The 26,656-nt window shown below is 38.4% G+C and overlaps 1 protein-coding gene across 3 annotated transcripts; it reads right to left on the minus strand.

Annotated features, from left to right (window-relative positions):
• Nucleotides 1-1,048: 1,048 nt before the first annotated feature.
• LOC138124495 (uncharacterized) lies at nt 1,049-26,656 on the minus strand. 3 transcript variants are annotated; one of them, XM_069039540.1, is made up of 5 exons: nt 22,885-26,656; nt 22,681-22,826; nt 9,531-10,486; nt 5,390-9,472; nt 1,049-5,302 (listed from the first exon to the last, which is right to left on the minus strand). In XM_069039540.1, the coding sequence occupies exons 1-5, from the start codon at nt 26,512-26,514 to the stop codon at nt 1,341-1,343; spliced, it is 12,777 nt and encodes a 4,258-aa protein (XP_068895641.1). In that variant the 5' UTR covers nt 26,515-26,656; the 3' UTR covers nt 1,049-1,340. The 3 variants fall into 3 exon arrangements, with proteins under 3 accessions (XP_068895641.1, XP_068895640.1, XP_068895639.1); XM_069039539.1 differs by having other exon boundaries at nt 1,049-4,954; nt 5,042-9,472; XM_069039538.1 differs by having other exon boundaries at nt 1,049-9,472.

Consider the following 26,656-nt stretch of genomic DNA (forward strand, 5'->3'; position numbering starts at 1 on the left):
TATTCAACAACTTGAGTATTCCCCTCGAGAAAAAAACGTGATCCCGAGTGCATGCCAAATATGCGAATATTTTTACGAGTGCAGGAGGATGGCTTGCACGAGGGATATATCGAGGGCTATTGCCCTCAGAAAATTTCAACCAATCGTACATATTAAAGAAATCAACTAGCAACAGACGAATATCAGCGAGCATTCATGCACCATGCAAATTGCAAATACCCGGGTATTTGCACATGTGCTTAGAATGAATATTTTTGACATTTTCAAAACATTCGGGCTTTTAATTATCAAAATGCAGTTATTGATTTAAGTTACAATTAAATAAATAAATAGTTATAGTTAAGTAGAAAACTCGATTTTTTGATCGTAATTCATCCAAAAAAATTTGTTTTTATTTCTACGTGAAATTTCTACTATGTATACGTGTTTTTGTATTTTTTTCAAAAATTAATACTGTGCATTTTCTGAGTTTTGTGCGTTACTTTATCATAATCCTGTGTTATTAACTCCTCGGAATCGGCAATATCCAGTAAAATATGTAGGTACAGTCCTAAAGTGTTATGTTTCCATATAAAGGTATTTTTTAAAATTTGGCGTCGAAGTCGGGGTTGGAGAGTCGATTGAGAACGCACCGCTCGTCTAAAAGCGTAAGATTAAACACCTTATCCGTATAGTGCATTCACAATCGATACTTCAATGCCTACTTCGAGGATAAATTTAAAAAAACACCCGTTACTCATACGTAGGACAAGTGTACCTAACCAACTGTTTAATTAAAAAGAAACTCGTAATGTAATAAAAATAATAATTTATTTAATTCCTTTGAAACTCTTTCACCAAACAGATAAGTCGCCTTATCTACAGGTGTTTCGTACAAATGTATTTGAGATGCTCCAGAGAATCACTTCACTATGCAAGTGAAGAGAATTTGGAGCCAAAAACATTGCTAAGATCACTACAAAATTTAAAACAAAACATTGCACTACCTCGAAAGTTCATGCTGAAAATGTGTGAGAAGGTGAAGTTGCAAATAAATAAAAATAAGGTGTTAATAAACTATTAATTTTATTGGGTTTTATACTTTTACAAGCTTGCATAAGCTATTGGTATAAAAATATAGGTATGTATGTATACAGGCAAGTATCGATTAACTGAAATTGATAAATCCCAAGCTAAATATAAAACCCAGACCGAAGCTGTTGCATACTTTTTTAATTTCAACCCCTACCTCTATAAAAATAATAAAATTATAATTAATAACAATAACTCTCTATATCACAATGTTAGAATGTTAATCTTCAACAGTCTACAAATCATGACTTAAACTCGACAGGATGGCTTTACTTGTTTGACACTGGGGCATAGAATTTGTGAGATTTTGTATCTCTCGTGTGCTTGAACGGACCTTTCGGTATATCGATCAGAACAGCGGGACACGGTCCGACGTTCCGCGGCAGATATTCCTTCTTGTAAGAAGTAACAACCGTGGAGCTGGTGTCGCCCAAGCTGATGTTCGAAATGTTGGATCTTCTTGTGACCCTCTCGACCCTCTGAACGTTCTGCTGCTTCGTGAACTCACCGTAAGACCTAGCCTCGGACTGGCCGTAGAAATGCCCACCCACCGACAAATTATCCTTCCTCACGATTTTCTGCGGTCTTTCCACCACCTGATAGGTGGTCGAGGATTGTTGACCCCGACGATTGACCATATTGTTTTCTTGAGTGGATCGGTGGATCGAGCTCAAACTTCTTCTGTCGCTGTTTTGGCTGATGTGGCCTTGATCGTGAAGGTTGCAAATGGATTTTCTCATGTCCAAAGCTGCAGAACTTGTTGCGTGCAGAGCTTCGGTGGAGGTGTGCAACCCCTTGCGGTGCAAAATTTGATTACTAATTTCTTCCGACGATGTCATCACGTTTTTGCGGTGGTGGGTTGCTTGAGTAACGTGCTTTTCCACGTGCTGCTTGTTGACAACGTGTTGCTGGTTGACGTGTTGCTGGTTGACAACGTTTTGCTGGTTTGATATGTTACTAATATTTCTCGTGTCACTGGTGCTTACTTGGTTGTGCACATTCTTCACGGCATGACGATTTTCGATATGTTGATTTGTTTGATGTATCTGCGAGTGTGATGATTTTCGAATTTCACCAGAGTTAACTGCTGACGTTTGTATATCTTGCAACTGCTTTGCTTGTTCTTGATTAATTTTTTGTTCACCAACGGTTTTCGTGGTGGTTGTTTTCGTCGTGGTAACAACAGTACCGTCAGCCAAAGTTTTACTATCGGTTGCAACATTAACTGTTCTGTTCCTGTCCGTTTTAACATTTCTGTTATCAACAACTTCTTTCCGGTCAACTCTTCTTGTGAACGTGTTGCTTTGATTCGTGGTTTGCATGACAGTCGTGTCATTACCGAGTGTGATGTGAGACTCGATGTGGCGTCGTCTGTTGATGGCCGCATGCCCGGTTGGACTGATCTCGGGAGTCTGTCTTTTGGGAGTTCTGTCGAACGTCTCTTTTGTTGTAGTCAAGTATTCTGTTTTACCACTTCCGATATGAAGGGAATCCTCATGTTTCTTAATTTCCGCTCTTTCTCCACGCACCACAACGTATTCTGATTTTTGCATCGTCACGTCTTGGAAGTCCCCAGTTATTCTTAAATTGTCTTGGGGTTTCTTTACTGGAGCTCGTTCGCCACGTGTTGGTCTAAAATCGTTCTTGGGAGTACCCATAAATTCTCCTTCAGGTTTCAAATTATCGGGATGTCTCACAACAGGTGCACGGTCTCCTGGTTCATATTTAGACTTGGTTGGAGTCTCAAATGTACCTTCTGGTCTTAAGTTGTCTTGTGGTATCTTCATGGACGGTCTATCGCCCGGAGAATATTTTGGTTTTTCTGGTCGATCGAATTCACCTTCTGGGTATAAGTTATCACCGTGTCGAACAGGTGTACGTCTTTCGCCTGGTTCCACTTTCGTGGAAGTGCGTTTTTCAAATTCACCTTCGGGTTTGAGATTGTCTTGTGGCTTCTTCGGAGTGGGTCGATCTCCTGGTTTGTAAACTGGTTTTTGTGGACGATCAAAATCGCCTTCTGGTCTCAAATTGTCATGGTGTCTTATCGGAGTACGTCTTTCTCCTGGTCCAACGTGCGTCGACGTGGGACGGTCAAAACTACCTTCTGGCTTCAAATTATCCTTCGGTTTCTTCGGTGTCGGTCGCTCAGCAGGTTGGAACTGCGACCGCTGAGGTCGTTCAAAATCTCCTTCTGGATGCAGATTATCCTCGTGACGAATAGGAGTACGGCGTTCGCCTGTAATAAATCCTGGTGTTGTCGGTTTTTCAAATTCGCCTTCTGGTTTAAGATTGTCTTGGGGTTTCTTTGGTGTCGGTCTTTCTCCAGGAAGATATGTTGGCCTTTCTGGACGCACGAAATCACCTTCTGGATAAAGATTATCACCGTGTCTTATTGGTGTGCGTCGTTCTCCTGGACCCAACTTGGTTGGAGTTGGTCTTTCGAAATCACCTTCCAATCTTAAATTGTCCTCGTGACGAATAACTTCTGTTTTCTCTATGACACGAGTATTAAATTCATCACGTTTTCTGTACTCGTTGAACTGTCCTTCCATTTTCAAATTATCTTTCCTGGTAATAATTTCTGCGCGTTCACCTCTAACAACAGAGTACTCATCGCTTGTTCTACTGTCCCTAAATTCGCCCTCCGTTTTTAAATTGTCTTCGTGAATAACAGTTTCGTATCTGTCTCCTCTAACAACTTTGAAATCATCTCTGGTGCGAACATCTGTAAATTCACCTTCAACACGTAAATTATCTTCGCGTTTTACTACGGCGACTCGGTCTACTAATGAAGTTTGAAGATAATCGTCTCTCCGTTGCATATTCCATTCTCCTTCCAAATGCAAATTATCTTTATGTCTGATAATGTCCACTCTTTCTCCTTTAACGACGTTGTAATCATCTTTTCTGACAATAGTAAGTTCTCCTTCTGGTTTAAGATTATCATCGTGTTTAATAGGTCTTCGCAGCTCACAAGGAGCAACTTCTTTTAGTTCAGGTCTTTCGAATTCACCCTCAGGTTTGAGATTATCTTCTGGTTTTTTCGGCTTTGGTCTTTCAGTTGTCCTATATTCTGGTTTGCTAGGACGATCAAACTCACCTTCAGGTCGAAGGTTATCGTCGTGTTTGATTGGTGATCTACGTTCAGCTGGTCCTACTTTGGTTGGAGTAGGTCTTTCAAAGTCGCCTTCGGGATGAAGATTATCTTCGGGACGTATTTGCCTAGGACGTTCTCCCGGTCGGTATTTGGGTTTGTCTGGACGATCAAACTCACCTTCAGGTCGAAGGTTATCGTCGTGTTTGATTGGTGATCTACGTTCAGCCGGTCCTACTTTGGTTGGCGTACGTCTTTCAAAATCGCCTTCAGGACGAAGATTATCTTCGGGACGTACTTGTTTAGGACGTTCTCCTGGTCGGTATTCTGGCTTTTCAGGGCGCTCAAACACACCTTCAGGTCGAAGATTATCATCGTGTTTAATTGGTGACCTACGCTCAGCTGGTCCGACTTTGGTTGGAGAAGGTCTTTCAAAATCGCCTTCGGGACGAAGATTATCTTCTGGACGAATTTGTTTAGGACGATCTGCCGGTCGGTATTCAGGTTTGTCCGGACGATCAAACTCACCTTCAGGGCGAAGGTTGTCGTCATGTTTAATCGGTGTTCTACGTTCAGCCGGTCCAACCCTGGTTGCAGAAGGTCTTTCAAAGTCGCCTTCGGGACGAAGATTATCTTCCGGACGTTTCTGTTTTGGACGTTCTGCTGGTTGAAATTTGGGTTTCTCTGGACGCTCAAAGTCACCTTCTGGTCGAAGATTATCACCGGGTTTAATTGGTGTTCTACGTTCAGCTGGTCCCACCTTGGTTGGACTAGGTCTTTCAAAATCGCCTTCAGGACGAAGATTATCTTCGGGACGTATTTGTTTAGGACGATCTGCCGGTCGGTACTCAGGTTTGTCTGGACGATCAAAATCACCTTCAGGGCGAAGATTATCATCGTGTTTGATTGGTGTTCTACGTTCAGCTGGTCCCACTCTGGTTGGAGAAGGTCTTTCAAAGTCGCCTTCGGGATGAAGATTATCTTCGGGACGTATTTGTTTAGGGCGTTCTCCCGGTTGGTATTTGGGTTTGTCCGGACGATCAAAATCACCTTCAGGGCGAAGATTATCACCGGGTTTAATTGGTGTTCTACGTTCAGCTGGTCCCACCTTGGTTGGACTAGGTCTTTCAAAATCGCCTTCAGGACGAAGATTATCTTCGGGACGTATTTGTTTAGGACGATCTGCCGGTCGGTACTCAGGTTTGTCCGGACGATCAAACTCACCTTCAGGGCGAAGATTATCATCGTGTTTGATTGGTGTTCTACGTTCAGCTGGTCCCACTCTGGTTGGAGAAGGTCTTTCAAAGTCGCCTTCGGGATGAAGATTATCTTCGGGACGTATTTGTTTAGGGCGTTCTCCCGGTTGGTATTTGGGTTTGTCCGGACGATCAAAATCACCTTCAGGGCGAAGATTATCACCGGGTTTAATCGGTGTTCTGCGTTCAGCTGGTCCCACCTTAGTTTGGGTGGGTCTTTCGAAATTGCCTTCAGGACGAAGATTATCTTCGGGACGTATTTGTTTAGGGCGTTCTCCCGGTCGATATTCGGGTTTGTCTGGACGATCAAAATCACCTTCAGGACGCAAATTATCGTCGTGTTTGATTGGTGTTCTGCGCTCAGCAGGTCCGACCCTGGTTGGAGTAGGTCTCTCAAAGTCGCCTTCAGGACGAAGATTGTCTTCGGGACGTTTCTGTTTTGGTCGTTCTCCTGGTCGATATTCGGGTTTCTCGGGGCGCTCAAAGTCACCTTCAGGTCGAAGATTATCGTCATGTTTGATAGGTGTTCTACGCTCAGCTGGCCCGACTTTGGTTGGTGTAGGTCTTTCAAAATCGCCTTCAGGACGAAGATTATCTTCGGGACGTTTCTGCTTCGGACGTTCTGCTGGTTGAAATTTGGGTTTCTCTGGGCGTTCAAAGTCACCTTCAGGGTGCAGATTATCACCAGGTTTGATTGGTGTTCTACGTTCAGCTGGTCCCACCTTGGTCGGTGTAGGCCTTTCAAAATCACCTTCAGGACGAAGATTATCTTCGGGACGTATTTGTTTAGGACGATCTGCCGGTCTGTATTCTGGTTTGTCTGGACGATCAAAATCTCCTTCAGGACGAAGATTATCATCGTGTTTGATTGGTGATCTGCGTTCAGCTGGCCCTATTTTGGTTGGAGTAGGTCTTTCAAAATCGCCTTCGGGACGAAGATTATCTTCGGGACGTATTTGTTTAGGGCGTTCTCCTGGTCGGTATTTTGGTTTGTCCGGACGATCAAACTCACCTTCTGGCCGGAGATTATCATCATGTTTGATTGGTGTTCTGCGTTCAGCAGGTCCCATCTTTGTTGGGGTGGGCCTTTCAAAATCACCTTCAGGACGAAGATTATCCTCGGGACGTACTTGTTTCGGACGATCTGCCGGCCGATATTCAGGTTTATCTGGACGATCAAAGCTGCCTTCAGGTCGAAGATTATCATCGTGTTTAATTGGGGTTCTACGTTCAGCTGGTCCTACTTTGGTGGGTGTAGGTCTTTCAAAATCGCCTTCAGGACGAAGATTATCTTCAGGACGTATTTGTTTAGGACGTTCTCCCGGTCGGTATTTGGGCTTGTCTGGACGATCAAACTCACCTTCGGGACGAAGATTGTCACCAGGTTTGATTGGTGTTCTACGTTCAGCTGGTCCCACCTTGGTCGGTGTAGGTCTTTCAAAATCGCCTTCAGGATAAAGGTTATCTTCGGGACGTTTTTGTTTCGGACGTTCTGCTGGTCGATATTGTGGTTTCTCCGGTCGCTCAAAGTCACCTTCAGGTCGAAGATTATCATCGTGTTTAATTGGTGATCTGCGTTCAGTTGGTCCTACTTTGGTGGGTGCAGGTCTTTCAAAGTCGCCTTCAGGACGAAGATTATCTTCAGGACGAATTTGTTTAGGACGTTCTCCCGGTCGGTACTTGGGTTTGTCTGGACGATCAAACTCACCTTCAGGGCGAAGATTATCATCGTGTTTAATTGGGGTTCTGCGTTCAGCTGGTCCCACCCTGGTTGGAGTAGGTCTTTCGAAATCGCCTTCAGGACGAAGATTATCTTCAGGACGAATTTGTTTAGGACGTTCTCCCGGTCGGTATTTGGGTTTGTCTGGACGATCAAACTCACCTTCGGGGCGAAGATTGTCGTCGTGTTTGATTGGTGTTCTTCGTTCAGCGGGTCCCACCTTGGTTTGGGTGGGTCTCTGAAAATCACCTTCAGGACGAAGATTATCTTCGGGACGTTTTTGTTTTGGGCGTTCTCCCGGTTGATATTCGGGTTTCTCCGGACGTTCAAAGTCACCTTCAGGGCGAAGATTGTCACCAGGTTTGATTGGTGTTCTACGTTCAGCTGGTCCTATTTTAGTTGGTGTGGGTCTTTCAAAATCGCCTTCGGGACGAAGATTATCCTCGGGACGTTTCTGTTTTGGACGTTCTGCAGGTCGATATTGTGGTTTCTCCGGCCGCTCAAAGTCACCTTCAGGTCGAAGATTATCATCGTGTTTAATCGGTGATCTGCGTTCAGTTGGTCCTACTTTGGTGGGTGTAGGTCTTTCAAAGTCACCTTCAGGACGAAGATTATCTTCAGGACGTATTTGTTTAGGACGTTCCCCCGGTCGGTACTTGGGTTTGTCTGGACGATCAAATTCACCTTCAGGGCGAAGATTGTCATCGTGTTTGATTGGTGTCCTACGTTCAGTTGGTCCTACTTTGGTGGGTGTAGGTCTTTCAAACTCGCCTTCAGGACGGAGATTATCTTCAGGACGTTTCTGCTTTGGACGTTCTGCAGGTCGATATTGTGGTTTTTCCGGCCTCTCAAAGTCACCTTCAGGTCGAAGGTTATCATCGTGTTTAATCGGTGATCTGCGTTCAGTTGGTCCTACTTTGGTGGGTGTAGGTCTTTCGAAGTCGCCTTCAGGACGAAGATTATCTTCAGGACGTATTTGTTTAGGACGTTCCCCCGGTCGGTACTTGGGTTTGTCTGGACGATCAAATTCACCTTCAGGGCGAAGATTGTCATCGTGTTTGATTGGTGTCCTGCGTTCAGTTGGTCCTACTTTGGTGGGTGTAGGTCTTTCAAAGTCGCCTTCAGGACGGAGATTATCTTCAGGGCGTTTCTGCTTTGGACGTTCTGCCGGTCGATATTGTGGTTTCTCCGGCCGCTCAAAGTCACCTTCAGGTCGAAGATTATCATCGGGTTTAATTGGTGTCCTGCGTTCAGTTGGTCCTACTTTGGTAGGTGTGGGCCTTTCGAAGTCACCTTCGGGACGAAGATTATCTTCGGGACGTTTCTGTTTTGGACGTTCACCTTGCCTATACTCAGGTTTTTCTGGACGTTCAAAATCACCTTCAGGACGAAGATTATCTTCGGGACGTTTTTGTTTTGGACGTTCTGCAGGTCGATATTCGGGTTTCTCCGGACGTTCAAAGTCACCTTCAGGTCGAAGATTATCATCATGTTTTATTGGTGTCCTGCGTTCACTTGGTCCTACTTTGTTCGGTGTAGGCCGTTCAAAATCGCCTTCAGGACGGAGATTATCTTCGGGCCGCTTTTGTTTCGGACGTTCACCTGGCCTATACTCAGGTTTTTCTGGACGTTCAAAATCACCTTCAGGACGAAGATTATCTTCTGGTCGCTTTTGTTTTGGCCTTTCTCCTGGTTTATACTGAGGTTTTTCAGGTCGTTCGAATTCACCCTCCGGTTTCAAATTATCTTCCGGTCTCTTCTGTTTGGGTCTTTCTGTCGGAGTAAACTTCTCGAAAGTCCGTTTTTCAAATTCTCCTTCAGGACGAAGATTATCTTGAGGTTTTTTTGGAACCGGTCGTTCAGCAAGTTTAGGAACGTAGTCTTCCTTCGATTTGGGTGTACCTTCAAAGGGTCCTTCCGGTCTAAGATTGTCTTTGTGAACAATCACGGTCTGGCGAACATCTGTATTATCTAACTGTTTGTAAACCTCTTGGCTAGTTGTAATAGTTTCTGTGTTTTGCGTAGAATAGAATTTGTCTACATCATCTTTTGTCCAAGTTCTTCTTCGTCTTTGCTCAGTTTGTGGTGTTTTCTCTGTGTAATCTAACGTATTCGAGGTGTCAAATGTCATTTTACCTTCGACAGTGAGGTTATCTTCACGTTTCTTTACAAGTGTTGTGCGTTCAGTGACGGTGCTGTAATCAATAAATTCTGATTTGTTTGTAGTATCTGTGATAAATTCTCCTTCAATTTTAGTCCAAGTATTACGCCTAATGGGACTAGCTCTAGGCACTAACTCGCCATTAAAGTCAACTTTACTGGTAGTTTCATCTGAAAATTAAAAGAAAATGTTATTTATGCTTACAACTTGCCATGACAATTTGCGTACCTATAAATTCGCCTCCAACTATGATGTTGTCTTCATGACGTTTGATATCAGCGCGCTCTCCACGAATCACACGATAGTCTTCAATAATTGTCCTAGTACCAGTGAACTCGCCTTCAGGCTTTAAATTATCTTGAGGTCTTTTTGCGACCGGTCGTTCTCCTGGTGAGTATTTTTTAGGTTCAGGTCTTTCAAAATCCCCTTCCGGTTGAAGATTGTCTCGAGGTCTTGTCGGTTTTTGTCTTTCGGCAGGTTTCCATTCTTCCGGTTCAGGAATCTCAAAATCCCCTTCCGGTTTTAAATTGTCTTTTGGTTTTTTCACCGGTTCTCGATCTCCCGGAGACCATTTTTCCGGAGTGCGTTTCGTGAAGTCTCCTTCCGGTTTGAGATTATCTTGAGGCTTTTTCACCGGGGCTCTATCACCTGGTCTCCACTGGTCAGTTTCACGCTTCGGAAATTCTCCTTCTGGTCTAAGATTGTCTTGCGGTTTCTTAACTGGGGCTCTATCGCCCGGTCTCCACTCCGCCGGTTTGCGTTTATCAAACTCACCTTCCGGCTTCAGATTATCTTCCGGTTTTTTGATCGGTGCTCGTTCACCAGGTGCCCACGGTTCTGGTTTTCTCTTTTCAAATTGTCCTTCCGGTCGAAGATTGTCTTGTGGTTTTTTAACAGGAGCGCGGTCACCGGGCTTCCACTGCTCGGGGTGCCTCTTTTCAAACTCGCCTTCAGGTTTCAAGTTATCTTGGGGTTTCTTCACCGGGGCTCTTTCGCCTGGTGACCATGTTTGGGGTTGTCGTTTCTCAAATTCACCCTCTGGTTTTAGGTTATCTTTAGGTATAATGATCGGAGCTCGATCACCTCTAATTGCATTGTATTCATCTTTAGGTTGCCCTAGGAAAGGTCCTTCCAAATGTAGATGATCATTGTATTTTTCCGAATTGTGAGGACATGTATGACGCCTGCAATTAAAAAATTAAAAATTTACAAACTTGATCTAGTGGTTCATTTAACGAGTTCGTGGTAAATTGGGCTCTTTATGATGACATGAGTGGGCCAGTTTAAAACGCGAGTGAAATTAGCGTTTTAAAGGCTCACGAGTCACGAGTGCCATAAAGAGTCCAATTTACACACGAACGAGTTGACTACAACGTTTTTTGTTCGACGAGCCCCTTAAAGGCTCCAAATCACTTAAAAATCTTTAAAATTAGCTTGACGATTCGTTTTAACAAGTTGTGACATTTATCAAAATCCGTTCACACAGGAGAAAATTCGCAAATTCTGACAGTCTTGAACAAAAAAACTATATACAAATCAAAATAACATTAAAAATAGGCATCAGTTTCGTTAAGATACATTTTTATCGTAAGCGTCCAAGTTTAGAAAACGCAGAACGAACCTACTTCAAATACTGAGCTAGTAAAGTTACTTTTACTGAGCTACTGATATTTTAATTGTGCAAATTGTAATACAGTGCGAGACACGGAATTTCGGACATTACTGTCAATATACTGTCAAAAAATGTAAAATAGGCTTTACATTATTAACCTCAATGACTGACATTCGACTGACGTGGAATAGTTTTATTGAGAATTACAATTACAGAAAGTGTTGAAAGTGTTCTATCCCAGCTTCAATCTTCAATGAAACTGTTAACCCTGCGTTGCATATTTTCAAATGCGTTTTCCAACATCTCAACGGTTATAGCGTTGCATGCATTAGAAATTGCCTAGAAATAATTTAAATTATAAATTTAGATGATTCAAAAACCACTGACAGTATCTTACTCGCGTAGGAAAATCTCTTGGGAGCAGCTCTTGAACGACGGTAATTTCATAGGAATGAAGATTTTTTATGTTATGTTATGTTGAAAAAATTATTTTTAGAATTTGCGTCTCTAATGAGTCTATTATTATTGTATTCAATTTGAAGTCGTTTATGGCTATCTATTAAAGCACTCGTGGTTTAATAGATCTCTAAGAAAATTTTTATCAATATTTCAGTGTATTATTGTCATTTACACCAAAAAACTTCCAATATTAATGTTCCATCCGTTACCTTGAATTCAATTAATACAAAATTCCCTAGAATTTGAATAGGTATTTAATTTTTTTATTTAAAAATTAAAACAAGGGTGCAAATTCTAAAAAATAACATAAAAAACTCGTTTTATAAGGGCATTGGCGCCCTTGTCCCATACAAAACTCCCCTATGGCTCGTTTTCTATACTTGGGACTCGTGCGCCAAATCAACCCTTATAAAACTCGTTCTTTAATATACTGTTTCAGAATGCTCAAAAAGGTGAATGCTATTTTGAGCACTAGTGCGCCAAATCTACGTTCGCGGTTAGAATAACTGTTGTGATCGCGAAATGTAATTTTGAAGGTAGCGAGTTCAAAAAATATAATACAAGATACAATATAATAAGAGTCGTGTGGTAAAATGCCTTATAAAACGATTTTTAAAATTTTGTTTTGTTTTGCATCTTTTAAGCCTTAAAATATAGAGAACTGTGTTAGATTTAGTTCGATTTAGGAAATTTTGTTTGTGGAGTGGGATGCTTGGTAGTGATATTGACATTATTTTGTAATTTGGAAATTTCGTAAGCTTAAAAATTATAGAAAACGAAAGAAGTTGTATGTTGTATGCAACTTGAGCGAAGCAGCCGAGAGGAACTATTATAATTTATTTCCTAAAAAGTCATGGGAAGTTAACGAGAAAGAATTTGCAAATTTAAAACTTAGTGTAAACAAAATATGTATACCTAGTAGTTTCAAGTTTGATAGTACAGTGTCGGTCAATGATTAACGCTGCCTTTCTTTCTTCCAAAATAAAATTCCATGTTGAAATCAAAGCCCTTGTGGAAAACGCAGCAGATTTTTTAAATTAAAATTATAATAAGTGATGTAAAAAAAAATCGATAGGTACAAACGGTTAATTAAGAGGCATTTCTTATTATTCAATTTCAGTTTAATCTTCGGATGAAATGAAAATCTTGAATCACTTCTTAAAATAAACATTTTTTGTTTTAATCAATAGAAAGCTGTTTATACTCCGCACACTGATACAGCGTAATCAACAATGACTGAGTCTGTTGGCAATGAAACAACAGAAAAATATTGATGTTTTTTCGTCTCGTAATTGGCACTGACCGGTGGTTCTAACTTGACACGACATTAAAAAAAAGGTTATTTTATCCTATTACAAAAATGAAACTTTGATGGTAAATTTCAAATTTGCTTGTCAACACAAGCTGACAATCGGAAATGCGTTTCGATTACAATGGTACCAAAATCATTCAAATTTTCATTGTTACTGAATTCTCCATCTCAGTTGTTTCACATTATTTAGGAAACCATTGGAGATTAATTCCCGCCAGTAGTATCTAATCCTACGCCTATGATGTTGTTTACAGAGTTACAGCTCTCAATCTGAATGAAGTTTCAGTACAAGTGTTTTCAATTATTGTTATAAATTGTTGTTGAAATTAGTGATTCTTCGAGTATGAATGATATAACAAATGTTTTGCATAATTTTGGGCGCGATTTTACTTTTTACTGCGTAGACACTTGTCTCTGTGTCTGTCAAAAAACGTGCAATTTATCAGTGTACGGAGTTTACCGTTTTAGAAAACGTTACTTAAAAGAAAGTTAGATATTTTTAGTCAAATTTGTAATATTGTTTAAAACTTTAAACCCAATTGGCAAAAGTATTTAATAATAGTACATTCTTCAACGAGCGTATAATGATGGATTGATGGCTATTATATTGAAGAGGATGAAAATTCCAACACGAACCATAGGCGAGTGGTGGAATCGTCCGAGTGAATAATAGCCATTATACGCGAGTTGAAGGCGTTCTCCACGACTACGAGTATACCAAGAAAAAACAATTTTTGAAAATTGAATTTTGTTGAACAGTTGCTACGCGATGTGCGACTTATTGTTTACAAACGCATCCGATTGACGATCTGCCCGTGATAGAATGAAAATACGAGGGATGCGATTGGCCGACAGCCGTAGGTTTCAGTATATTCTATCATTCTTTCATTGAATATTCAACAAGAATGCATTCATTCTTTAAAAGTCGTGGAGAAAACATTTTTCTGAACTATTCAAAATTAACACCGTGGCACAGAAACCTTTGCTGTCAGAAAGCTCAGCCAAGTTTTTCTCTTGTTCTTTCTGTTATAAAGCCGTCGATACTTTCCGAACAAGCTGAAACTGTTTCAATTGTTCAACGTCTAGCATATTTTTTTTAAATAAAAAGACTAATTTAATTTACTTTTCTCTTAAATTTAAGTAATTTGCTTACATGTAATTAGCACATTTCTAATTTTAGCCATAGCGAAAGGCGATACATTTTGTATACAGACAGTGGTTTCTTAGCACGTATTGATTATCTGTATTTAAACTGGTCAGTAGGTATAAATATTCGATGTGATCTTTTTGTAATAATTATTTTACTCTAGCTGATGTGTGAAGAAACTCAAACAACAATAAGAATCTAGTAAATCATTGCATAATATTGTATTAAAAAAAAAATCTTACCGTTTGATTCCATTCACTAATTTACGAAGTGTACTTTTCAGTATTAAATTCATATATAATAATACATCCGATCATGTGTTCTCTTTTATGCAATTCAATCTGAACTTTACATCAAATAGTTGCCGTCATGCATTCTAAACAAAATGCGATGTTCTGTTCCCGCAACATTATAATAGTCGGAAATTCTGTTTGTATAAATTTGAGCACTACATGTAAGTTTAATTTACGAGTAGATCAATAAGTCATAAAATCGATACAAGATCAAAAATGGCTCATTTATTGTTAAGTGTAATTTACACAATTTGCTTCTTTTGTTGCTTAAAAAATCACTTTATACAACCAACATTGATGTATTGTGTGTGTCTAATCGATACTAATTTTGAAACAACTCTTCCGGCACGAATTGATATGTTAGAAAAAGCAAAAGAGTATTCATTTTCGTGTAATTCATAAACGACCGACGACACAAAAGACGTCCGACCTCGCGACGCAAAGCGTCACCACTAAAACACCGTTCCGAAGGTTGACACTGTACCCCAGAAAGCGACGGCGACGTCGGAGTATATGGGTCGCAAACAAATGGCGGAATTTCCGTTGTACTTGCTCGGTCAGTGATCTATTGGTATTGCACCTCAAAACAAAAACGCTGCATTTTTTCTATGTCAAGTACATTTTTTAATCGACAAGTATTAAATCTCGTCAGCCGCAACCGCTGTCACGTTATGAAAATAATTCGTATTCATCGCGCAGCGCAGGTGACACGATAAAATGATGTCAACATATAAAGGAATGTCTAAGTTGTGGTGTTGGATTGATAAGAAGATGCAATATGTTGGCCTTTTCTTTTGAACAGTTTTTCCAGGCAAAATACTATGGTACAATAATGCAAAAAGTGATAGTTACCCCAAAAAATATAATAAGTAGTACATATTATTAAAAAAGTTATGACACAATTTCTGATTTGTTTGATCAATAGAATTTCGAACCTCCTGATGCTAAAAATAAACTCAATAAAAGCGTTACTCGTTTGATTATGAAAATATGTCATAACTTACACCTCACACGGAACGTTGAGTAAAGTACACAGATTTGTTGAATTTTAGTCATTAGTGCACGCCACGAACGGTCTAAAAAACAAATAATTCCTGATCATGAACTAAATACATATTTTCTATATACTTTCGGTGGTCCACAACAAACTAGAAACTATGTACCTGTGTATTTCTTATCGGAATAAATTTTAGTTCTTTAATTTGTTTGACCTCCATTTAAACCTTAACGCCAGTAATTGTTTTGTACAATATTCGAAATTAAAAGACATTCATTTAATCATCCTTTCAACTCTCAAACTAATTCTGAACACATTTGACAATAAAATCAATCATTAACGCAACGTTGCGTTGTCCTTGTAGTTATTCAACGCGTCTTTATTGGTTTAAAGAATAAGAAATCTCTCAATTTTTATTTAAGTTAATACCACTTCTTCCAAACATCTACGCTAGTTTTTCTCTTTTAGGAGATAAGCTACACCTATTTGTTGGAACTGTGTTAGTATGGGTGTAAGATGCAGAACAAAGTATTTTATTACTTACATACAAGGAGTTAAGTGAGTCACTTTAGTGGGAGTGATTGAGAGTGGGTTGGACGTTCAGTAGGCAGATGTTAGAAAGTCTCTGGAGAATTAAATTTATTTCACCACGCTAAAATTTCGATGAACAATATACCTACGTTTCAGATGCTGTACAGTTATTTTAACAAATTAGACATTTTGTACTTTACAGCCTGGCGAAAAGGACATTATGGTGGTATTCAGCACATCGCACCGCTCTTTTGAAATTAGAATACCTAACTGCTGAAAACCCATTTACAAATATGCAAAATATGCAACAAAAAAAAATGCAAATCTAACTTTAAAAAATGCGTGCAACTTGTGCATAATACGTTTTTTCGCAAAAGGGTTTACAACACTCGATGCACTTGTGTGTGTAAACGTCCCACCTGTAAGAAAAGTAGTGCTTAATGCACATATATGTATTGCGTAAGTATGTACTACGACTGTCGAGCATGGTTATGGGAAAATGCATCTGGTACGTGTTCGAGGAAAAACGAGTAGAGATATTTTATTATGTTGCATGTGAAGGATACATTTTTATTAATCTTCACTAATTATGCACGCTTGCCTTCAGTGATTATGTTCAATTATAACTACTGTCATGGAATAGTCATCGTCATGCAAGTTTTACAAATAATGAATCTATGAAGGTATTTTAAAAATTGTTTGTATTGTGAAATTATCTCTAGAAAAACTATACCTTTTTAGAATATTAATTCAACTTCATGTCGAATGGGTAAATATTAAACTTAGAATATTAACGCTTAAAATCCAAGATGATTTAGTTACTTTTGTAAATTTTTGGGACCCTAACTGACTACAAAAGTAAAAGTTTACGTCTGAATTCAATAAATGTAAAATTTTTTTTTACATAAATGACAATGAAAACACTAAATAATATTTTAAAGAGTATTGTGAATGTTACATGCATCAAACACATAATCTATTTTTAATAAAATCAATTCTTACATGTATTTAAATATATTATTCATATTATTGACATTATTTTTGCTGCTTCAAGCGAACAAGTTATTAGTTTTATTTTTTAGAATTGTAGAGAACTGTGAATGCAATTTGGGAGTATATTTAACATAGTTTGGATAAAAAAGTAAATTGCTATATAATTGCACACTACTGGGTCACCTTAATTTTAGAAAATGCATTAGGCGACCTTTGAAAAAAGTGAATTGTGTTTGTATCATTTATTCCTTTCGATAAAATCGTAATAGACCTACATCCTGTACAAAATGAATCGCACATTCTGTGAATGTTAATTACTCAAATAACCGGAAGTTAAAATATCTGTAGAGATTTAAAGTAGGTTTGTAAAACGTAAATCCTATTGTTAAATAAAAACCAAAAATTGACAATGATTTAATATTTTCACCAAATACATTTCGACGCTGGTTGGTTGCTAAGTAGGTAACCAACTTAATAAGATTTAATTAGAAATACATATGAGTCGTTACTTTTGAATCAAAATTTTCTTTTAGAGTGTAGGATAGAATTTTTCGAATTTGCTAATATTCCATGTGGTGCATTATAATAATTCAAGAATAATTTGCATGGCAAGGGAGGTAGTATTATTTCCTCCTTTCTCTCCAAACGAGGAAATGGCATTTTCTACGTTTTTATATTTAGAAAATTTATACATATTTAAATTAAATTTTCTCAAAATTAGATTATTAGAGTAAGTGGAGTAAGCACACTTGCCGTTGCCAAGGTTGCGTTTTATAGACAGTTTATTCATCTCTGGTTGTAATCTCTCTTCTACGAATATTTCAAAAATGGTATCTAATTCTGACGAAATCGTTTTCGAAGTGGTTAAAGGGATACAACTAGATTTATTATCAAAAAAATCTAGGGAGAAATATGAGATTGAATATGATTTAATAAAAAAAATTATGACGGAAAAAATGCCAAGAAAGTAAGGAATATGTACGTCATTATTTTTCAAGGAAGTGTTTAGGAATTGTATTTATACTGGGTGCCCCAAAATTCGCGGAACAGCTTAACACTACATACGTTGTTAAGTAGTAATCAAAACATCAAGTAAAAATGTTTAAAAAATTAATGTCCTTTTTTGTAGAAAATATGGACCTATTCGTTGCACTAAATGTGACAACATTTAAAAACATTCATTCTATGTATCCCAATAGTCTGGAAATATTTCATTTTTGGTGTATCCATGGAAATGAGAGAGAAAAATCAAAGCCATGTTGCCGTACGTTATTTGAGGTAAAACGAACATAAAATTACTACTTGGAAATGCTGGAAATAATGAAGAAAATATCTGCAAACCTGATCACAATCGTTCAGAATTATTATGCCACTGGCTAGTAAAAGACAATTAGTCAAAACATTTTTTAATATTAAAAATAAATGAGATCAAAGCTGCAGCTTTTGAGCCCCCATATCTTCAAATCTAAGAGGTATAGAATTTTTTTATTATTTTTCAAATTATTTTCTAACATGAGTTGACATTGCCCCATTGAGTTATTCCGCGAATTTTGGGGCACCCAGTAGTTATTTGTTGTATCAAGGCCCAAAAAGTGCATCTTTTTCGTCCGAGTCTGAGTTTTCTAGTCGAGGGACAGCCGAGACTTGAAAACAGGCAAGGACAAAAGGTACTTTTTGGCCGAGGTGGACACAACGTTTTTCGTGTTCGTTTAGGCAAAAATTTTGAAAAACAAGAATTAATTGTAAATTTAGAGGTTATCTTTGACGGATGTCAAGTTAGGTATATAAACTGAAAAATGTATGTATTTAGTTATATACCACTTTTCACGTCAGGTATCTCGGGAATCGAATACGAAAAAGTGTTTTTCCGCTATTTCATTCTATGAATATGAATAAGGTTTTGTGACTCGCTGTTTTTACAGCGTTTTTGCCGCTATTCATGTTTCGATTTATTAGAGCTTTCAGAAGCATCTCGTTCGGGATGGAATTAAATTGGACTTTATGAATTTTAAATGTTTAACCACATATTAGTTTATTCACTTATTGAAGATACTATGGTTCAAATATTATGATCCATTTTAATTTCACCCTAATATTATTCAACGAACGTGTAATGATACTTGTTCCCCACGAGTGCGAAATAGCATTACAGGCGAGTAGAATATGATACCTTTTTCACAACGTACAAACTATGCGCTAGATCACAGCAATTTTGTACATAGTCTATACCGCCATTTGTGGTTGCGATTTTGCGATTGTTCACAACCCTAGAAGTAACGAGCCACTCTATTCACGACAGTGGATAATGAACACCATTACTTAACAGTAAACGCATGAATAATGAATGCATTATTTAATAGGAACAGAAAGATTTTTAATATTGGGCCAAGTCCATGAAATCACTATATGCTCGTATTTCTGGGCCGACTTTATCCACAATCATTTTGAATCACCCAATACATACGCAGTGATCATAAAACACGAATGTTTGTCGTTAAGTAAAATTTTTCCTTACGTAATTATTTGTTTATTCAACGTCTGTACTTCATATGTACACAACTGTTAAAATGTTTGAGTTTTCAGCTTTTAGTCACGAAGACTGTTTGTCAGGATTCAAGTGAATTATGTAAAATTCCTTTGTTCATTTTTAATGGTTTTAATTCGCCATCATCACTGTTAACTTAAAATCTTGTCCAAATCAAGAAAACGGACGTGAGATCGACCAAGGCTTGAAATGAAATCACGAAGGCGTATCTAATTGGCCTAGGTTGCCTCTTGTTTAAGGTTAAACAAAAACTTTATTTGGGTTCAACCTAACCCACGTATAAACTGCACGAGTACATATGGGCAACACCAAAAAAATATGCAATTGGGGAAAAGTGACAGAAAATTGTCATTGACGATCAGATTAGATACTATGAAATCAGTAAAACATGTCTCAGACCGCTTTTTATTCAATTAATAAATAAGTTTTTTTTTCGCGACAGGTAGAGGTAAAGGACCTTATTTGTGAAAAATTATAGGAATTGAATTATATTTTGACGAAGAAGGTCCTACTACCGAAAAAATAACACGTTTAAATTAATTTGCTTTTCGAAAATTGTTCAATCCTTTTTTTTAACTAAATAAAATTGTTAAAATTTTGTTGTATGAGTGAGATTCATTCCAAAATGTTAACATTTATTGCGTAAATGCAAAGCGGTCTTTATTTAACTAGAGACCGCCTTGGTAAATGTACACAGCTTCTATAAAAAAAAAAACTGTATCTTAAGTGGATCACAGCAAATGGCTTTTCGATGTAACATTAATAAATACCAGATATCAGTTCATTTTTTTATATTTTGGTTAAATTTAAAACGTACTCGTACCATTTCTACTTTCTAACTACATATTTACGTAACTCCTAAACAAATGTTTTAAAATTGATTTTCTTTTCTTGCAATGGTTTGTTTTTTTTACACGTTCTTGAAGACAATAATTATTTGCAACACCCGATTGCCTCAGAATCTATTAGAAATGTCGACAGTTTTGGACAGTGTTAATTTCACAGAACATTTCGGAATGACCAAACGATTCAAATCTTGTAACAGATGCACGTCCTGGAAACCAGTATTTTTTTTTATTGCTACATAAGTGCATGAAACTCGTTACGTCACCAGACAGCATTTATTCATTATATAAACGAAAAGTGCCGGCAAAGAAATATAACTCATTTGGTAGGTTGGAAGTAGGCCATTGAAACAGACATCCACTATCTCCGTGTGGCCTTCTAGAGCACAATATAACCTTAATCCATTCCGTACATGGGTACGTAAGAGAGCATACTTTATGTGGACGGTGTCTGATGACGAGGCGCGTGGTCATCGCCATATACAGAATGTTGATTCGCCGAACGGTATTCAATTTATTCATATTTACCATTTCAAGTCAAGGAATGGTGATAATGTGGACTTAACAACTCGTTACTTGATACCAGACCGGCATGCGAAAACATGCTTTGTATAAATAAATTAATAACTGTGCCATTAGACACTTTCAAATGCAAACCGAAAATGACCATACACCGTTGACATTTTGACAAACACTTTTTGTATATTTTGTCGATGACAGCACGAGTGCAACATTATTCATGGAAACATTTTATTCGTTTCAAATTCACGGTGAACCAGTGATACAGTTTTTACGATATGTTAATTGATTAATAAATCGTTTGTGTTGAAGAATAGTTCCACTGCATAAAATGGCGTCATTCTCTTGTTAGCACAATTGGTTCTTCAATTGGTATCACTAATCAGGAACTGACCAAATTAACCTTAACCCCAAGATTGCAATGCACAATTGTTACAAAAAAATTATCGAAGTCGAGCATATTTGAGGTCTTACAAATTAAAAAACTTTACAAATCACTCTTTGTTATTTGTTTGATGACCGTGTTACCTGTTACAGTCTGTCCTTTCTGAACTTGGTTTGTTCAATACCGCCTTAAAAATAATGACTGCAATAATTCATTCAGTGCCCACGATTTTCGAAACAGTAAATGTAAAAATGTTTTTTTAGAAGTTCATCCAACGCGATTTTGAGTTGGTGGATTGCTTCTCTCCAACACCCACATTGTTTTTGTCTTGATAAACTTGATGTATTAAAAAAAAACAATTTTCAGTTCAACGTATACCTACATATGTATGTATATGTACATACATATGTTCAAACTAGACTGATAATATTGTTTACGCCAAAAGCTTCGAATATTTTTGTGTTGTAAATTGTACATTTTGTTTGTGAATAAAATAGAAAACGCTGACGGTTTTTAGCAAATTAAATTTAAAAAAAAAACACCTGTTTGATGTTAAAAAAAATGTGCAAGAGAAGATTTAAGTCTTGAAAATAATATTGTATGTATTTAGTAGTGTTATATTAAAAAACGAATAATGTGGAATAAATTTTACAACCCACACGTATTCTTGTCAAACAGGTTTATTCCGAACGCCGACTTAATTTAGTAAATATTCTAATCGATGATGTCATCTCTTTGAAGGTGATTTGTTGCTGCTATTTTGTGTAGAAATGCTATTACCTGTGTGATTGTTACTGTCGATACGGTTTAGAAGCGTCGGAATATTGTCTTTAACATTTGTACAAATAAATAAACGGTTTGTTTTTAGACATGACTATACAACTAAGCATTAAATTATTGGTAATTGCAAGTGGAAAACTATTTTCCTTGAATAACTAAATAAATTTGCGTTGAAAATCGTATTCGTGTCGACTACTGTTCCGTTTTTATTTTAAATTGCTGTATAGAATTTATTTAAATTTTAAACTTTTCGTTTTTTTTTTCAATGAATAGATTTGTCCTATCCGGGAATTTCCAAAATTGCCTACGAAACGTAACCACTGTTCAAATAAATTTATAGTGAAGCAGGCCGTGGTTTTCTCTCTACTTTTCAACGTAGGCCGTCTCTTTATAATTTATTATTTTTTACTTTTTCCCTAACTCTTTCAACGGTTTCACGAAATATTTGACAGCTGGTCATTTGACCACACACTTTTTTGAGCACACGTTAGAAAACGAAACAATCCACAATCAAACTTCAAACAATGCCATTTCTTCAATTTTTAAATTATTGTTCTATTTTTGGTAACCACATTTTTTAAAATGATATAATTTTTCAAAATCTACCAAAAAATTCCTTTTTTAACTCGCGAAATATAAAAAACGAAACATTTAATCAGACACAAGGTTAGTGCATAACATGCAATTGTCAGAAATATGTATTATAAAACTGGATCAATGACATAGAATATAAATTTTATGGAAAAGATGATGCAAATCTATTTTTAACCGTCTTTATCACATTAATATAACAGCCAACACAAGCAAGTGCTACGAATTTGATAAGTGGCGTTTCGATAATTTATGTGTTTACTTTTTTGGTACATACTCTTTTATCAATAAATAAAATAAATCGTCAATACCAAACGTAACTGTTTAAAATAATACATTAATCAAAAATAAATTCAAATTACAACTTACCCGCACGTACACAATTCACAGATGCACTGTTCTTTCTGGGGAATTTTGAAAGGCGTCGGTTTCGGTGTTTCTTTGATCGTTTTAACAATGTTGATCACTTTATTGTCGCTGAATCGTTCGATATTGGTTATGTTTTCGACTTCTTCCTACAAAAATAATTTAATTTAAAAAAAAAACAAAATTTAAGTAATCATAAATACTTACAATTGACTTTACGTCTACAATATTTTCTTGGATAAATGTCTTGTTCACTCGATCGCTAACTTCTTTTACAGAGACATCTCTAAAATCCGACTTGACGTCGACAATATTTTCTTCGATAAACGTCTTGTTGACCTGGTCTTTTACAGAAACGTCTCTAAAATCCTTTTTTTCTACGGCGGAAATATTCTCTACTATGGTTTTTTTATCGACAAAATCTTCTCTTATATCTTCTATATTAATTGTGCTCGTTACATCAGATACATCTACATATGTTGAAGTTGTTGGTTTTCGGGTTGGCTTATCGTCAGGCGTTCGATTGGGATGCAATCCAGGAAAATCCTTTCTTCTGGGTTTCGTCCGATCATCTTCTTTTGGTCCTTTCACAGTGACGTCTTTGTAAAAATCGGTAATAGTTTTTCTGTCATCGACCAAAGTAGAATCAGTCACAAATTTACTTTTCGAATCGGAGATCACAGTTTCTGTTGTGGTATTCAGATCCGGAAACTTCGGGAATTGTGTTACAGATTTCCCAACTGGTCCGGAATCGAAAGTGGTGTAATTTTCTGTAATTTGTTTGCTGGTGGAACTGCTAAAATCCTTCACAACGTTAACTTCAGAATGTTCTGACTTGAGAAGTTCGTACGATTCAACGACAGTTTGACTGTCAACAAAATCTTTCAAGTTCGTAGATACATTGGTTGTTAACTCGGAAAAATTCGTACCATCAAGTTTTCTGCCCCCAGGTCTTTGATTTCTGTCCAAAGGGGTATCAGGTTGTCTGTCCCCGGGTCTTTGCGGGGTATCAGGTTGTCTGCCTCCAGGTCTGTGATAGCTATCTGAAGGGGTATCAGGTTTTCCGCCACCAGGTCTTTGATTTCTGTCTAAAGGGGTATCAGGTTTTCCGCCCCCAGGTCTTTGATTTCTGTCCAAAGGGGTACCAGGTTTTCCGCCCCCAGGTCTTTGATTTCTGTCCAAAGGGGTATCAGGTTGTCTGTCTCCAGGTCTTTGCTTTCTGTCCAAAGGGGTATCAGGTTTTCCGTCTCCAGGTTTTTGATTTCTGTCCAAAGGGGTATCAGGTTGTCTGCCCCCAGGTCTTTGGTTTCTGTTCAAAGGGGTATCAGATTGTCTGCCCCCAGGTTTTTGATTTCTGTCTGGGGTCACATTTTCGACTGTGGAAGAAACGACTGAAAAATCTCTGACAGTGGTGGCATCATCGCTTGTAAACTGATTAATATTTTCATTTATCTCAGTCGACAGAAAATCTTGCACGTTCTCGGTGAATTTTCCTCTCGAGTCTGGTCCAGTTCTTCGCACAGATGGTTTATCGTCAGGACCAGTTTTCTTCGACGTCTGAGGACGTTTCTCTCCAGGTTCGTTTCTCGCAGGCGTAATGGGAGTTTCGTAAGTGAATTTACCATTCCATCCAGTTTTGCCATAGTTGCGATCGTTCGAATAAATGACGTCAGTCGTGTCTATTGTGTTATCTTTTATTACTCTTCCTTTTGTGCCAATTGTGTTTTGAATTGCCCTGTCATCGTACACGTTTTTCACCGTGGTCCTGGAGGAATCGATTCCGTGGCCGTAAAAATCTTTCGAATTGCTAGAAAAAGTTTTATCAGTCTTGCTAATTTTGGAAGAATCGACTCCTCGCCCGTAAAAATCCTTCGAATCGCTGGTATAAGTCGTGTCAGTCCCGGTAGTCGCGGAAGAATCCACTCCTTGGCCGTGAAAATCTTTCGAATCGGTGGAGTAAGTTGTGTCAGTCTTTCGAATTTTGGAAGAATCGACTCCTCGCCCGTAAAAATCCTTCGAATCGCTGGTATAAGTCGTGTCAGTCCCGGTAGTCGCGGAAGAATCCACTCCTTGGCCGTGAAAATCTTTCGAATCGGTGGAGTAAGTTGTGTCAGTCTTTCGAATTTTGGAAGAATCGACTCCTCGCCCGTAAAAATCCTTCGAATCGCTGGAATAATTCGCGTCAATCCTGGTGGTCGTTGAAGAATCCACTCCTCGACCGTAAAAATCTTTCGAATCGGTGGAGTAAGTCGCGTTGGCTCTGCTAGTCGTGGAAGAATCGACTCCTTGGCCGTGGACATTTTTCAAATCACTGTGATTTTGGCCACGAGTTTTGTCAGCCCTGTAAGTCGCGTATTTGGCATCTCCGGTTACAACATTGTCCTCATACTTCTCCGAAGTAAACTTGCTCACGTCGGTGGTGTCAACCGCATCCTTTCTTGTCGTAAAAGTGGACCTTACGCTATCTCTATTGGCTGAGTCATACCTTTGTTTTTGCGAATCTGTTAAATCGGTCGTTCTAGTGAACGCGGTGTCACCGCTCGTTGCATAAATATTTTTGACACTTTTTGAATCTACCGCATCAGTCACACTTTCTTCGACTATACTTGAACCGGGAGCAGCTTGTTTGTCTGTGCCTGTAACAGTCTTAACAACATTACCTTTGGAATCGTAGTAAGTTGTAGTCGTGGTGGTGGTCACGCCTTCTACATCTTTTCTGCCGGATTTCTTAACACTTCCAGTAGTTCTTGTTTCACTCTGACCCACAACATTTCGACTGTCTGTAGTAGATCGCCTGCTTGTGCTTTTATTTGTTTTGTCCGACTTCTCCAAAACGAAAGAACCATCCCAATTTGTATCAGTCCTGGCTTTATTTTCAATACCATCGTACTTCTGATCTGTCGTTTTTCCGTGGACCGCTTGAACACTTGAAGACTGCAAATTTCCCACTTGATGTATCTCTCTCGTTGCTTCCGAAGTCTTGGTCTGCGGTTGCGACAATTCTGGTATTGCGGTGTCATATTTCGTACTGCTCTCTTTCGTTCCTTGCTTGTAGTGTATTTCTGGTACTATATTGGTACCACTTTTCGTCGATAAATGTTCGTCGTTGGATGCAGATGTGGAAGCGGCTGTTTCGTGATGCTTCTTGTCGACTATTCGCTCTTTTCCATCAACTATTTCAATCACGTAGCTGCTCGAAGAACTCTTGGCAAATGACGATTTTTTCTCTTGAGAACTAGATGTCGAGGAGTGTTCTACGACCTTCCCGTGATCCTGAGCTACAGTTTGATTTCTTTTGACAGGCTGTTCATAAACAAACTTGCCGTTCCATCCCGAATCGTTCATGTTGTAGGTCAATTTGAGTTCTTCTCGTGGCTCAGTAACTGTGTAAGTGGAACCAGATTCTTGCGATATATTCGACATGGATCGGTTCAGTGTTGAACTGATTTGACTGATCGCGGCGTTAGAAGAATGTTTAGATGTCGAGTCTTGTGCAATAAAGTGTCTGTATTCGGTACTGGTGGCTCCTGAATCGCTGTAAGTTGTGATTTTTTCGCCACCCCCGGCCGGCAGAGTTTCGGTCACGGTGTAACTGACGATGTTGGCATCGATGGGTAAATGGGAAATATCTGCGATTTGCAGACTAGACGCCGAGGATGTTTTCGACAAATTTCCCGCATCTTGCGACAAAGTTTTCGTAGTGCTGGACGAACCTACCACTTTTGAAGTTTTCGACGACTTCATGGTGCTGGAGGTGCTGGCCACGGAAGTCGAACTGGTCGAATTTGAAACGGTGTTCTTCTTTTTCGTTTTCGTCGTCGTCTTGTTCACCGTCATCGTAAGGCACTTGTTCACTACAAATTACAATAACTACTGCGACGCTTTATAAAAACTAAAAGTAATAAATAATAACACAAAAAAAATAAGTCGGTGTGTTCGATACGTGCGAACGCGTCCGCGCTCTTTTTGAAAGTGAAGA

This window comes from Tenebrio molitor, chromosome 2, assembly GCF_963966145.1.
Source record: "Tenebrio molitor chromosome 2, icTenMoli1.1, whole genome shotgun sequence".
Lineage (NCBI taxonomy): Eukaryota > Metazoa > Arthropoda > Insecta > Coleoptera > Tenebrionidae > Tenebrio > Tenebrio molitor.